The sequence below is a fragment of the Styela clava genome, chromosome 4 (assembly GCF_964204865.1).
Source record: "Styela clava chromosome 4, kaStyClav1.hap1.2, whole genome shotgun sequence".
NCBI lineage: Eukaryota > Metazoa > Chordata > Ascidiacea > Stolidobranchia > Styelidae > Styela > Styela clava.
In genome coordinates, this window is record NC_135253.1 from 14,585,731 (window position 1) to 14,601,381 (window position 15,651).

The 15,651-nt window shown below is 35.8% G+C and overlaps 1 protein-coding gene across 1 annotated transcript; it reads left to right on the top strand.

Moving 5' to 3' along the window:
* The first annotated feature begins 1,075 nt into the window (after nucleotides 1–1,075).
* LOC120326745 (methyltransferase-like protein 27) lies at nucleotides 1,076–3,661 on the top strand. The gene is made up of 5 exons (XM_039393084.2): nucleotides 1,076–1,323; nucleotides 1,774–1,879; nucleotides 2,539–2,653; nucleotides 2,989–3,109; nucleotides 3,179–3,661. Exons 1-5 carry the CDS (start codon nucleotides 1,162–1,164, stop codon nucleotides 3,422–3,424), a joined length of 750 nt encoding a protein of 249 aa, XP_039249018.1. The 5' UTR covers nucleotides 1,076–1,161; the 3' UTR covers nucleotides 3,425–3,661.
* Nucleotides 3,662–15,651: the final 11,990 nt, after the last annotated feature.

Below are 15,651 nucleotides of genomic sequence, written 5' to 3' on the forward strand. Positions count from 1 at the left end.
GCAACTACTTTTCTAACAAATTTGCATTTGCGCAAAAATTCATTTGTGCAAAATTACACTATTGTCTATTTTCTAAAATCTTCATACTAGAACATTTCTTGCCAGAGTGTCCGTTATCGCAGAGGTATATTCATGTAAACCTACCTTTCTTTTTCTGTCGTTTTTATTCATGCTCCTGTCAAAACGAGTTTTTTTGTGTGTAGATTTATTTGTTAGTATGAATGTACATTCACATTTTGTATCGCTTTTCTGTTTCAATGCGTCGTGTCGCCAAAGGTACACTCAGCACTGGATAGTAACCCTTAAGTTGTGTGTCATATTGCCACCAAAGCAAAAGTGGTCGACATATTTTCAGCCTCAGTCTATTTAGCACGCTTGTACATATTTTTAAAGTTCGGAAATGATAATTTCAAACTTTGTAAACTTTGAACGCGCATGTTGCAGTGAATTAAAATAACTCGAAGGATATTGATAGATGGCAACATGGCCAATAAACGAATAAATTGTAAACTCGTTCCATACAGCGACGGTACACTCCAGACTGTGATATGGCATATTGGATAATTTTACCTCTGTTCTTGATTTTGAACGTCTCGCCGCTAAGTTTTATTCAGTGGTGACGGCATTACGCGTATGCTCACATAAAATGTTGACGTATTCCTTGTCTAAAATAACATACATAAGGTTATTTGGATTTCTTGTACAAGGCCCACGCCAAAAGAACACCCCAGCCATCGCTTAAAATAAAATAATTAGTAATTACTCAGTTAGAGCTAGGAATGCAGATTGCGCTGGAACTATTCAAATTATTTTTAATCCGAACCCTAACCGGATCATTACTAATTTGTTATTTGATCTGTTTATACATCCGTAATCGGTCAAATTTCTGACGTTGAACGCATTCCATACCGCATCTAGATGCTTAGCAGATTGTACAAGCGTACAAGACTGCTTGGTAAAATAAATTATATTGTACGCGTTCCAACAAAAGGACGAGAGCGGATAAAGATAGGAAATAAGAAAAAAAATTCTCTCGTTTTTGAAAATTATAAATACCCGCCGAGATACTCTACTAGAAAGCAATTGTTTCCGTGTAATAGAGAAGCGCTTAGTTTTAACCTTTGGTGATTTTGTTTTGTGAGTTTGATAATATACGCCATAATGTCAGCTCAAATTGTTCCCGATTCTCAATGGAAAGCACCAGCTACGCTTGATTCAAAAGAGTCTATGAAAAGAGTGCAAGACATCATAGGTGATTTTGATCCAGATCACACTATGAAATATTATGACTATTGGTCACAACATTATGAAAAGGATTTAGAGGTGAGACGATTTATTGCATATTACATTATTTGAGTGTGTTTGTTTTGATGGAAAGTGTTATCGGCTCGCTTTTCTCATCGCCAAACGAACCATACACTGCGACAAGAACAATCTTTGATAACCGTTGTATTTGGTTTAACAATACGCGAAATTCCAGCTTTTGGTATCGGATTTATTGTAGGTATTATTTGAGTATTTCCAAATTAGCATTTGTTTTGCTGGAAAGTGTTATCGACTGCCTTTTCACATGGTCAAACGAACCATATAAATACGACAAGTCTACTGGAACCTTCGTTAACCATTGTATTGGGTTTGACAATACAATGTTTTAATACAAGTTTTCGGTATCGGATTACTGGGTTTATTTAGCATTGCACTTAGTTCGTATTCGACTTTTAGGAGATTTCAACAGATAATAATAAATTTGATTGATATTAATAATACATGTAGGTTCTTGACTACACGGTTCCCGATGAAATTGTGGATGGACTTTTGAAATTTGTCCCGAACGAGAAATGGAGGGAAAGTGGATTTCAGGTTCTGGATATTGGTTTAGGTATGAACTCATCTTCCATACTTTGGTTATTGCAATTTTGCGATGAATCAGGTGTAAAGTGCCTGAAATGTCAATATCTGAGTTGTCTTTAATTCAATCACACGATTTTCAACTCAAAATATATAACTTTTCAGTACGATTTTGAATCTTCGGTGTAACAAATCACTTTTAATCTTCATATTTGACTATATGTTTTAATGATTCTACTCTAAACATTTAGGAATACTTCCAAGAAGCAGTTATTTACCCAGAATTTTTTTTTTTGTTCAATTTATATAGAAAAAGCAACTTAACTATCGGGTCGATTTAATTGTAAGCTAAATAGCAATCTAGCAAAAATAATGATGTTTTTTGAATCAATTTAGGCGGTGACCGTGCATTTGAACCCATACATTTGCACCCGTATATCCGCGGGTTCAATCTATATGAAAGTGCTAAAATCCATGGGTTAGGGTTAGTATGGGTTCAAATATCCGTAAAAAAATTCATAGGTGCAATAGTATGCAGGTGTAATTGTCGTGGGTTCAAAAGTAATGGAACCAATTTAGGCACGTTTTCGACTGGGGTTTCAAATCAGAAATGCACGTTCTAGGTATTTTCTCAAACCGGACGAATAGAGCACTATTCGAATAAACCACCCTTGTTCTTATACCATATAGGCACTGGACAAATGGCTATAGCTTTACACAAGAAGACCGGATACTCTGGGCCAATAGATGGTGTGGACGGAAACGAAAAAATGATGGAAAAAGCTCGGGTAAAAGGAATGTACAGGTTAGTCGGTCTGTATTTAATATAAAAATTCGAAATCGTAATTATTTATATTCTATGTTAAAACGTGGTGGTCTGACGATGATTTCATTTTATATATGGGTATTCAAAACTGAAAATGGCTTATTTCATGACGTCACTTTGTTACCAAAAATATTCCATGCACATTTTTTTATTCCCCCATTTGATGGGTAGTGAAAATACCATATGCTACATTCTGAGATTTCGTTACTATTAAGGATTATTCAAAATATCGCATTGGTTTCAAAACGTCGGTTCATCTGTTTCGCATGTAAGTTGATTTACGCATGTAGTACTCAATGCTTATTACATTACAGGGATCTTAAATTGCATTTGCTGATGGAAGACAGTCCAATGCCAAATGAAAGCAACAAATACGATGTTGTTGTTTGCTGTTGTGCAATGGTGCCTGGACTGATTCAACCCGAATGCCTTCCGGTAAAATTGATATTTTGTTATATTTGTGGAGTCAGAAATTTAAATACAAACTAAATCATGCTTTCACAGGACATGGTACGGGTCGTAAAACCTGGAGGTTACTTCTTTTTCACAACCCGATCGACTGACGGGAACCAAGGGTTCAAAAACCGAGTTGACAACCAGATAAAGAAATTGCAGGACAGTGGGCACGTCCGTGAGTTGATGACCAAAATTGTGCCTCAGTACAGTTGGCCAACAGCGGAAGACAAAAGTGAAAAACAATGCATATCTGCGATTTTATATGGCATGGAGAAGCTTAAAGCAACAGAGTAGTGACATTTTGCCGTCTCTAGCAGTGTACTTGTTAGTTGCCCTATATGCAAAATATCCAGTTATCCCAATATCAAATTTCTGAGAATGAACTCATAGCGGGAAAAGATACTTGCCAACTTTTTTTTTATGTATATACAGCAATTTTGAGGCAAAAAAAATTATTTAGTATTTTGTTATTGCAAAATGATTATCAATGTTCTTGGCATAATATTTGAAAATATGAAATGAATAATGAAATACAGCCTTTTATTGTTGTACGGAGACATGGTAAGAAAAGGAAAAACGGTCATAAACAATTTTCAAAATACTCGACAGAACTTGTTTGGAGTGAATTCGCAAACCCAACATTTTCAATCAATCCTTGTTGGTTCTATTTGTCATTGATACTTACATGAGCGTGCGTGAAGAAAATGCCTTCTGGCATAATTTTAAATATCGTCTGACTAAACATATAATCTTCTACCGATACCGTGTTTGCCTTGTGTTTATCATTGATGCCTATAGTATAGAGATCAAACTTGGAAACCAGATTGGGACAGACTCACAAGTAGAAAAGTAGTATAAGGTATGACGATTAATAACAGTTTTTGAGGGAATCATTTTGAGGATAATCCGTTCCCTGCAAGGCATATCCAGTAACAATATGAATTAGTGTGATAATGGTTGTGATCGATAAGGTTGATCACTCGAAAAGAATTCGACTCTGGGTTAACAAACATAACGCGTAATAGTTTTGTCTTTGGATCTTTCATATCCACTTCATTGCAATCCCCTGCATTATGAAAATGCATGATGAATTGATCTCATTTTTAAAATACATTAAAACTACCAGAACTTCGGTGACTTGCACATATATTTCGAATTGCCATCCTTTCTTTAGTGATTGAACATGGCATGTTTATATGCTCATACTAGTTTGTTTCACACATCGCAACTTTGATTAATGAAGCGCACATCACTCAACCGACCATAACCATCATCTTGTGAAAACATCTCCACTTCTTAAAAACACATCGCGCAACTGATTGTTCTTCAAGTATTGTCCCCCATGCCCAAGCGCCACGACGAGTGCAAATTCTTAATCAAATGGCTAAATTTTTTATATGTTTTTCCACAAAGGATATTCATCACCCACAATACGCTTGTTCATGGTGTAAATTTTCCTGATTGTCCCACACAAATATGAAAAGTATATTTATGATCTGTATTCAGAATATAATAAATATGAATCACAAACTTCCGCCAAATCCCAGATCGTTTGCGGCGTCAGATGTAAGACTTAAACGGAGAATTACCAAGTGTGGTGGAGTTCTCTGTAGTAGTGTTTTATAGATTTTATGTTACGAAGTTGTTTCAGTGCGTAAACTGTTTATTCCTCTACTTCATTTCATTTCAGAGAAATATATCCCCAGTCTGGGATTGTTCCCTCTTAACGTCTATATCCACGTTTCATTCAACCACGAGATATAATATTCGATATAGGGTCTTCCGGAAAATGTTACGTGGCCTGAGTAAATGGTAAGAGTAAGCCTTCTGCAGTACAATATTAGCATATATGTGAATGGTTATCCTTGGTCCTTCAAACTTAGGATTATGTGGTGATTAAACTAATGTGCTTAAATATAGTCGCTAAAATTAAGGCTTGGATTCCCAATATCCTGGGGTCATTTCTACAACGTGTCGCTTTAACGCTTTATTTACATCGCCAAAGCTCAGAATGATGCAATGTTGTGTTCGTGTATATTTCCGATCCAATTAAAAAATTCACAAACTTATGGTTATGTGACGATTAAACTAATGTGCTTAAAATATAGTCGCTAAAATTAAGGCTTGGATTCCCAATATCCTGGGGTCATTTCTACAACGCGTCGCTTTAACGCTTTAATGACATCGCCAAAGCTCAGAATGATGCAATGTTGTGTTCATGTATATTTTTGATACCAATTAAAAAAGAGTAAAATTTACGTGCATAACTGCGATATTTTTGCGCTTGATTTAAAGTGTCCATAATAGCGTTTAGATAACAATTTGCATCTGTCGCGTCCGAATTTCAGCAATTATTTTAATTTTTTCTATGTTAATATTGATTAATGTATTTTTGCGATCACAGCCGACATGAAAGATTTAAATCAGTGCCAACTTGAAGAACTTATAATACTCCTTCGTGAGCAGTAGGTATATACTTGCGAGATAGGAGAAAGCTAGGGATGCAATAAAAATGGAAAGAATAAAGTAGCTTTTATACATCGTTAGGGAGAAATGAAGTTTCAAAATAGGTGAAGGGAGCAATATAACGACAAAAGTTGGGAACCACTGCTTCAGTCAATCCTCCTCATTATCAATCCATAACATTAAAAGTTTTCTAGTGAACTCAATGCAAAGATCAAGCACAACTTGTCTGTATATAGGTATGTCAAACAGAGGGGAGGTTTCCTGCACTCTTGATCAACCAATCGTGTTGAAGTATTCACGAAAAACAACTCGTGTTGAGTGCCCTGTGGCTAAAGTGCTATTGAGTGCATATAACTAATATAGAAAGAGATAATAAATATATTACACAGCATATTTTCATACACGGTGACTCAAGTGGGCGATGATATCGTTGGTGTTGTTTTTCACTCTGAATCAGCCAATCACATTTGAGTTCACGGAAAAACAACTCACGATGAGTGCCCTAAGGCTAAAGTACCAACGTGCGTAAGTAAATAAGAACCGGCAAAAACTGGTTTGGAGTATATAGACTCAGGGCGTTGTTGTTACCTCACCAACGATAAGTGTTTGAGTATTAAGACAAACAACTCACGTTGAGTGCCTTAAGGCTGGAGAGACTCCGCGTACCAGGCACGACATATTACGAAAAGCGACACTCTTATTTATTCAAACTATAGGTTTCCTGGAACTCTCCGATCAATCCGTTTAACATAAAGTTTTAACTTCCAAATCACTTTTGCAGAGCATTTGGAGACATAGAAAGCGTCTCTTCATCTTAATAGTTTCATTCCTCCATTTATGAATTAATCCGTGATCACTATATGTACTAGTGACAAGAAAAGGAAATATCCGACGTACGACAGAAAGGATGATAACCACTTGGGAAGATATCGCGCCCTGTTTCCCTAATTTCGTGATAAGTAATTCACAGTATTTTATCATACTTCGTAAGAAAATACACCCGCGTAGCGGATATAAACGACAGCATAAAACTACACTCAATTCAAATACGATTAGATCTTTTTATTTTTAATAGGTCACTGGAGCACAGTTTGCACTCAAATTTCACGTGCGAGAGTGCTGATGCTTCCGCATGTCTGTCTAATCACCCTGACTCACTCTGTCTTGAGCAAACATACTCTTTGTCAATCCAATATAATCCGGTTTGAACCGTCTGGTGACGATATATGACGAGGGAAACAAAAGCAAATGTCGGGAAAATGTAAACAAAACACTCCGTTTTGTTCAAGTCACACCAACTCAAAAATATCACTCAGCTTCGTTTTATACATTGGCACTCGTAATTTAGCATTTCACTCTTATTCTCTTTCGTAAATTTAACATTTGTGCGAGCAAATATTTGCAAACGAAATACAAATTTGAGCGACCGTGACGCCGTAAACGTGTGTAATTTAAATTTATTCCAATATGTTAATAAAATGGTAAAACATACTCAGGTATATCGCTGATTTTTTTATGAATATAAGTTTATATGCCGAGTCATGCGATATTTCTGAAGTTACACATTAATTCCAACGCTAAAATTTTGTCGAAGTAATGTGCTTAAATCTCCTTTTAAAAACAAACAAACTAAAAAACGAAGTAAGACAGAAAAGGCAGTGAAAATTATTTTGAATCAAGTTTTATGTTGTAGTCATCAAACTGTGTCACAAGTTGTAACTACACCTTCATGAACAATATGAACAAATTCATCTCATTCCAAATGCAAAGTGACATCAGAAATGATGCAATTACGGGACTTATCGTAAATTTTCTCAGTTGTACAAATATAAATACATGTTAGATTCCGATGATTTCCTATAACTTGGCTCACGCACTGAAAACTTAAAAAACCATCAAAATAAATATTTTTATTAAATCAAGTAAGGCATAGGTATTGAGTTCAATGAGTTAGTATAGATTTGGCATCCGTTGTATATTTAAGCACAAATTAGTCTTCCTAAATCATACGAGAATGTGGATATAATATTATTTTGAAAAAACTGCAATTTGGTGTTCCCTATATCGCAAAATCGCTTCGATCGATACTTTGGAAATCGTGCAAAATATACAAATGTACTCATATTTCGACACGATTCCCTGTCTTATAGAATGGCTTCCTGATCGATGGTAACAAACGAGAATATCGGTCGGAGACCGAAGACTTATCGATCGAAAGTGAGGGGGATCCCCCAAAAAAGAAACTGCGGATTCGATTCATCCGCTCTTACTCCATAGCGACACCGTGTGTCCCGTCACTAATTAATTAATGACTCGCTAATTATACGACATAATTCATCCAAAATCAATAGACTTCTGGTCCGAGATATGATAAATGCACATGCAAAATTTGGAGCAGATTCAACCTCGCTTTCGTGAGATATCGTGTGAATCTGACATACAGACAAACAAACAAACACGGTCTCCGACCGATAATCTCGTTTGTTACCATCGATCAGGAAGCCATTCTATAAGGCAGGGAATCGTGTCGAAATATGAGTACATTTGTATATTTTGCACGATTTCCAAAGTATCGATCGAAGCGATTTTGCGATATAGGGAACACCAAATTGCAGTTTAATAAGTAAAAAAAACAATGTCTGGCATACTTTCCATGCAAAGTATGTAACAGCTGCACATACACTTTTAAATTTGTAGATCTAGTCCACGCCTCAGGACCGTTGATTAAATTATAGTATTGGATAATATATACCGTTCTTTAGTTTGAATTTAAGCACTTATGTACTTGTATACTAGCCCTCAATTTCTATCTGATGTCTATATTGGACCGCCATTGGTGGATCTCGAAAAAGTGATTGAAGACCATAATGTATTTTTTATTGATAGTGTTTTCGAAGTAGCAGGTGATACTATGCACATCAAAATGGTTAAGTACCCAACTACTTAGACTACTTGTCTACATGCTTTTGCGAATTACAATGCTAGATTGTAATTCGCAATCGCCATTCTCTTGTTAGCACGCACTTGGCAATAACGACTCATGTCACTAAATTTGAGCGCGATGTCGCCAAGTGCATACTATATTCGGTTTATGTGTTTATTCGGACAATTTCAATGTTAAAAATTTTCTAGTATGTCAAATAGCCTTTCTTACGCCCTCCGGTCGGTGAGTGATATTGGCTTTATACGAACCCTGCTCTAGTTGTAAAAATAACATTTTCCAGAGCAGGTTAACAAACACTCATCGTATACGACAAGCACACAAAAGAATAGTCGTAACTGGTCTCGACTAGTTTGAGCAAGTTTATTTGAGTGAGGTGATCCGAGGTAACAAACAACTCAACTCCGAAACATGCTTTGCCATACCTTGCCATGGTAGTGTTTCGATTTTTTAGCAAATGGGAGGTGACCTGGTGTGTATGGAAATAGCCAATCATGCTTTAAGGCCAAATCGATAGAGATGATGCAAATAACACGCTCGACCCCTTTCGAGAGATTCTCAGTTCAACCGGAATAGAAAGTCATACGACACCAAATGTCGCTAGTGAACAACTTATTGAAAACTTATTGGTAAACGTCAAACGTCCACTCGATGGCGTTCTGTTCCCGATAGGGCGTAGATTCCGAAGGGTTTTATGGCTAGAGATTTTAATACATGATTAATCGGGGCTCCCGAAGTATGCGAACCAAGATGGCGGACATCGGAATGTAACATGTGTACTAGGTTAGGGTTAGGCCATAATTTTAGGTATGAATACTACGGGAGGCTCTTGGCTAGTCTTCGAACTGATAATAGGACTAAAATAAGGAAAATTGGAAAAAAATTATCGCCTAACCCTAACCTGTTACCCATGTTACGTTCCGATGTCCACCATCTTGGTTCGCATACTTCGGGAGCCCCGATTAATCAATGAACTTTCCATATTTGGCAAATTTAAAGGTCCGGAAATCAAAAAGCGGACTACACTTCGGAATATTTAGACACCGTAAAATTAGCCAAGCAGGCGGGCGATTACAGCAAGCTTTCATTTCAATATTGTTAATCAATAACATGATCTTGTCAAAAATTGCTAGCGGCGAAGATCACTTGCAGTTGTATAGTATTCCCAGCTAATTAGCTAATTAATATGATTTAGTATTTTTCACAGTTGGGTGTGTGCTAACATGAGCATGGGTCAGACTTTAATCATTACTAAAGAAAAGCACTGAACGCATGAAAAGAATAATAAAAAACATGAATTTCTTATGCGCTCACAAGTAAGAAGATCACACCATCAAGTTCTAGTTTTACAAAAACATCCAACATTCAACAACGAAAAATTTCGTCGAGCCACGAGTTAGATAATAATATAGCAATATGTTCTACGAAGACACGGATATTGGTGAAGATCCAAATAGAGATGTGAGGCAAACTTTTGATTCGTTCACCTGATTGTGATAAGTATATCATGTAGCATGTACTTAAGGATACGACGAATGGGTGAGGCAATTACAATAGCAGCAGTATCAAAAACTGCATGAGTAGGTGCATGCGTTACGACTGAATACCTGTTTAATTTATTTCGATATATATTTTATTATAAATGCCTAGGAATTCTAAAAGTATCACCATCCTATATGTAGTTTCAGTATAAATTCAAATGAAACGTTTTCGATCTTAACCACAATCAATTATAGAGTATGTACACTGTTAACATTTATATACCATTTTGTAACTTATTTCTATTTTAAGCCCGTTGATTTTTCTTAGTTTCAGTAGCCGTAATGAAAATGAAAAGTCTCCAATTTGCAGAAATGGATTAATCCGAAGTCTATCGAACTAGGTATCAAAAAAGAGATGGCATCAAATCTTTTGTTGGTTAGAAATGCTTCGCCGATGTAATGAATATTGCAATACATCCGGCAGTTTCTACTTTCGCACGAGACAGGAACAGTAGAGAGACACTATTCCGCGAATGGCATACGGACACGGTGGACGAAACTTACTTCATGAGTACTTGATTTAGACAGCGTCCAACAGTTATGGTGCGCTCTTGCATTTCGAATACAAGAAGCGATTACAGTTAGACTGTCTGTGACTCATTGGTTTTCAACCAGGGTTCGGCGACACTCCAGAATTTTGCCAGCACACTACAAGGGTTTCAAACTTTTACGTTCAAATCCAAAGGTCCATATTATTATATGTACTGTATATATATTATTTGAATATAATAAAATACCTTAGGTTATTAGGTTTGCCACCATTATTAAACTTTTGGCACTTTAAAGATCAGTTTGTTTTGCCAGTATTAGGTTTGCTTTTTTATATATATACGAGTATTTCATTTTATTTAATTATGAAATGAAAATGATGATTTTTGAATGAGAAAATAAAAGTACTACGCAGAGGTTCCTCACGTCTCCGGAATGTTTCACTGGGGTTGCGCTCTAGTATTAAGGTTAAAAACCACCTCTACAATCACACTACGAAATCTTGACCCACTCGAGGGCATTCAGTTGTGATTATGGTCGAATTGAAATTCAGATTTATGTACCCTCTTCGGAACATCCGTCTCATCTACCGTTTTTCACATATATATTTTGTTGTTTTGAATATCAGATCGAATTACATATAGCTTTTCCATGTAAATCACCCTGTACCTTCTGTGAGTCCAAACTGTTGACAAGCACCAACGTGTTATTTGAATATTTTTCATGTAAAACGCAAAACCACACTGAATAATCTTTGTCACGGTTGGTCGAGTAGGCGTGCGTAGACCATCAAATACAATGATGTGATTCATCTCACAGTTGAGATAACAGAGTGGGAGGAAAACAATAAATAATCTCAGCTGTTATATTGTTGAATCTTCAAATCGTGCAGTGAAATAAAGATATGTTTGTTGTGTGCAAGTAGGCATTCTTTTGCCATTTACTCAGCAACAATGCTCGTACTGTACAAGGAACTTACATGTAAAATAATTACATAAAAAATCCATATGTAAACCCAGGCTTCAACTGTGATCTATCATAAGAATAAGAAAATCTGTCACTGAAATCAATTCACTTCAGAAGCATTGACCATTCAATAAATTACGAATCGTTTTGTGTATCTCGATTTGTCATCAAGTTGAATTCGTGTTAAGACGAGTGATTCGCTTGTCTTTCAACCAATCGATGAATCACTATTTATAATGGTAAAACGTGAAAGCTAATTCAAAAAACGAACAAGCGGTGATTTTTATCATTCAATAAAAGATAATATCAAGTTCACAATGGACACAAAACGTTTCTCATTTAAACGAAAATTTCGGTCTCTGTGCAGCGGGGGAGAACTGCACTGTATTTAGCAAGTAAGTTGGATGAAGTTCGTTGACCTTTAATATGAAGACAATATTTATTTTCCATCCGCCCGTGGCGTTTGAGTCCGGTCAAAATATTTTGCTCAAATTAATACCCTCATTTGTTGAAAGCTCAAATGAGACGCGCGAAAATATAGGCAAGAACTATCTTGAATATTTGTTAAATTACGGTAATATGCGTGTGTCCTAACCTGTACAATACAGGGATAAATCGAAAAATATTGATATTTTGTTCGAATATTAGAATAGGTATGAGTGTACCATCATAATCATCAACAATTTACAAATCGAATCATTCAATTCACAACAAAATATACTTGTCACATTACTGCTGACTTCGTAAGTTCGATAGCAAAAAGGGATTTCTATTACTGTAAAGTAAAGCATCGTCTCAATTCTCGCTTTGTGTGAGGAGCCATGTTTTGATCACTATTCGCAAATAAGGGTAATCACTAGGTAAATTTAAAAACGTACTGAAAATCGTAAATTCGACAGTCGGGAGACGGTTTCAGTAACTTCTCCCACGCAACGTCACCGTTCTCGCGGTATCGACAGACGAATCACCAAGACCAACAAACAAGACGTAAACAAACGTGCGCCGTATTTTCGACGCAATGAGACGATTTTTAGCATGCATCAGCGGTTTCGGATTTTTTCGCTAGTTGTCGGAATAAACAGTCGTGAACATTCGATATTAAATAAAAATCGGACGGAAATGATTTAATTCCACTTCTGGAAAATTGTGCAGCCAATTTGGCCGTTACTGCACATGCGTTAAGATTGGCTGATAATATAGATCGAAGTAGTACTCACCCACGATATGCTGTTTGGTAATGTATTCCATTATTGTGCATCATATGATGTCCATGCGTTTTCAATAAATCAAGATTTCCATTTCTAGAGCATTTAGGAAAAAAATAAAAGTGTTTAAAATATCGCTATCATATACCTGTATTGCGATAAATGCTTTGTCCAAAAGAGTTGGATACATAATGATGACCGAGAGGCGAAATACGACAAGGATCGCTCCTACGAATTTCGAAAAATTAGAAGCTGGATTAAGGTGTAATGACCAAGTTTTCTGGGAAAAATTCAAATCACCAAGAAGTTTTCAAGTTCAAGACTGTGGATATTTAGGAATAAAGGACATAAGCAGTGAAATACAATCAAGCGATCAAAAGATTCCTGAGAAGTTATTTCAAAGGTCTTTGACAGTTGGTACGTTAATTTACATTGTGTATAAGTTAATGTTATAAGCCCATTCATTTTGCTGTACGTTGGGTTAGTTAATGTTGTGTACTATATCACGGTTCTATTAGTTTGAAGGAATCATGTTTTGATAATTAAATGTAATTCTATCAATTCTGTGATCATAATTGTGATTGTCTCAATATGGTTTGTTTAAATTTGGCCTGGGATTACTACTGATCGTTTCATAAAATGAGTTGAATCCATTCACCTGTATTTATTATGGTGACAAAATGATCAACGATTAGTAAAGAGTCATTCGTGAAACTAATATTATTGTTTAATGTTTAAGTATTAATCTAATTCATGAGTAATATATTAGGCCCTTCAATCTTTTTCTTGTTGATTGTTTTGCGTTTCATTGATACAAAATCGCAATACCGTCATTGCACATGACTTATAACTTCGTTGCGTTTAGAATTTGGTTTATTGCGTTAAAGTATGAAATTAATTATTGCAATAATAACCATGTGTGTATTCAGTAACGATGGTTGTACACCATGTCTTATTAGATTGTTTTGAAAATCAAAATGTAAATGCATGTGACTTTTTAGCGCATTTACTACTAGTCCAAGTTCGAAAATAGCAACGCAATTATTGTAATACGTTATAGTTGGTTATCAACAAATGCGGTTAACAAGCGTATTCTGTATTCCACACATTTCCAAATCGGGGACATCTGATGCAGAATTAAAATAAAATTACTGGTATCCTAAAAACTGCATAGATATAAAATGAAACAATCAAAAGACACTGCCTATATATTGAAAAAAATGTATTTGTCGCGTATGCATATAATTTGAATATCATAATTTTCAGGCAAATCTTTTCAAGTTTTATAAACATCATAGTATTTCTTGATATGTTATTAAATCCATTAATGTGACCGGTAATTAATTACAGGTGAAATGTCATTAAATGCTGCCGAACGCAACGCGCGCCGATTTACAATAAAATATACTGCAGATTCTTGTATTTTCCCTTGGGGTTGCGCAATTTCGTCACGTATCTGGCGAGATATCGACGACACGGACAGTGCCTCACATATTTATTTAGTATTCGTACTCTAGACACGCTTCATCGCATCAGAAAACAGGCGACCGAAGGTACCGATGTGATGGCTTCGTATCATTTGCCTGAACGTATTTCTTATTCACTCTTGAGCGATACAAGGAGTTCATTGTACGGTAAAATTATTTGACTAGTGTTTTCTTTCGTAGTTTGTAAGTACAGCATAAAGATATCATAACGATTTGTTTCATATCAATTACGTAAGTTAGATTTCAGTGTCAAAAGTAAAGGAAGTACTGTCAATGTTGCCATAGACCGATGTTCAGAAGTTTTGTTCAGGTGGAAAAATACATGAGCGTGCTTCTTTGAATATTTTTATCAATTGAATGTATGACACTTCTCAGAGAAGATTCCTTTCCACTCAATTTCTCGCGTAATTGTATTGTACATTCAGACACCAGAGTTGAAAAATTAATATTTATCCTTATTCGCCTTTTATTGCCCTTTTTGTAAATACTTCAGTGTGTCAGTGTAGTAATATCAGAATATACTATAGTAATATCATTCCCATCGGCTGCAGTTAGATAGCGTTACTTCACAGGCAGGACAAGGTAAGCTTAAAGACCATAACATTTAACTTGCTCAAAAATATGTTTGGCTTATGAATGCAGGGTCGGCCAAAGTCAAGTATTCAATACTGGGTTGGCGATATCAGAAATTCCTTTTCTTTATATAACGTTAATAACGCTTGCTGATCGTTATCAATAAATTGAGGTTGTTGTTTCTTTCCATCCATCATTGAACCCGTACCGTATAGCTTTATTACCTGGGTTGAATTATAAGCATATATAATCGTTGCATTTTGGATTTTGATCTCAGGAGTTATGCTGCTGTTTTTTCAGCTATTATTTTCATCAAATTGTCATTCAGGAAGCGTTGCCATATTACAAATGCGACCTCTGACCTTAGTTAAAGCACAATAACATATGTTCACGCCCGAGGCTCTGTTCTGCGGAGATCTCGAACTGAAATAATTTACCACATAGTTGCGTATTTAGATATAAAACACGATAGATTCCAGCGTTAGGTAGAAAAAAAAACATATTTCGTTTCAATAATGCCGCCAAATATATTCAATGGATATGACGTGACACGCGAATGGGGTTTTAGGAATGGAATTGAAATACTGTAGCCTACATACATGTCTCTGTTACATAAGTTACTTTTTGCAATATCTTCGGGGCATGGTTCAAATTTAGTAGTATGGCATTATGAAATTTTGATAATATACGACACCAAAAAATTTTAATGTGAAAATGCAGCAATGAAAAAATGCAGTGAGGCAGCATCCAAACAGGTTATTGTATAAACATGTTATGCCATTCAGTCTTAAATGTTTACACTTGGAACGTACTTTGAAACTGACAAATGTCGCCACTCGTGGGGAAAATTTCG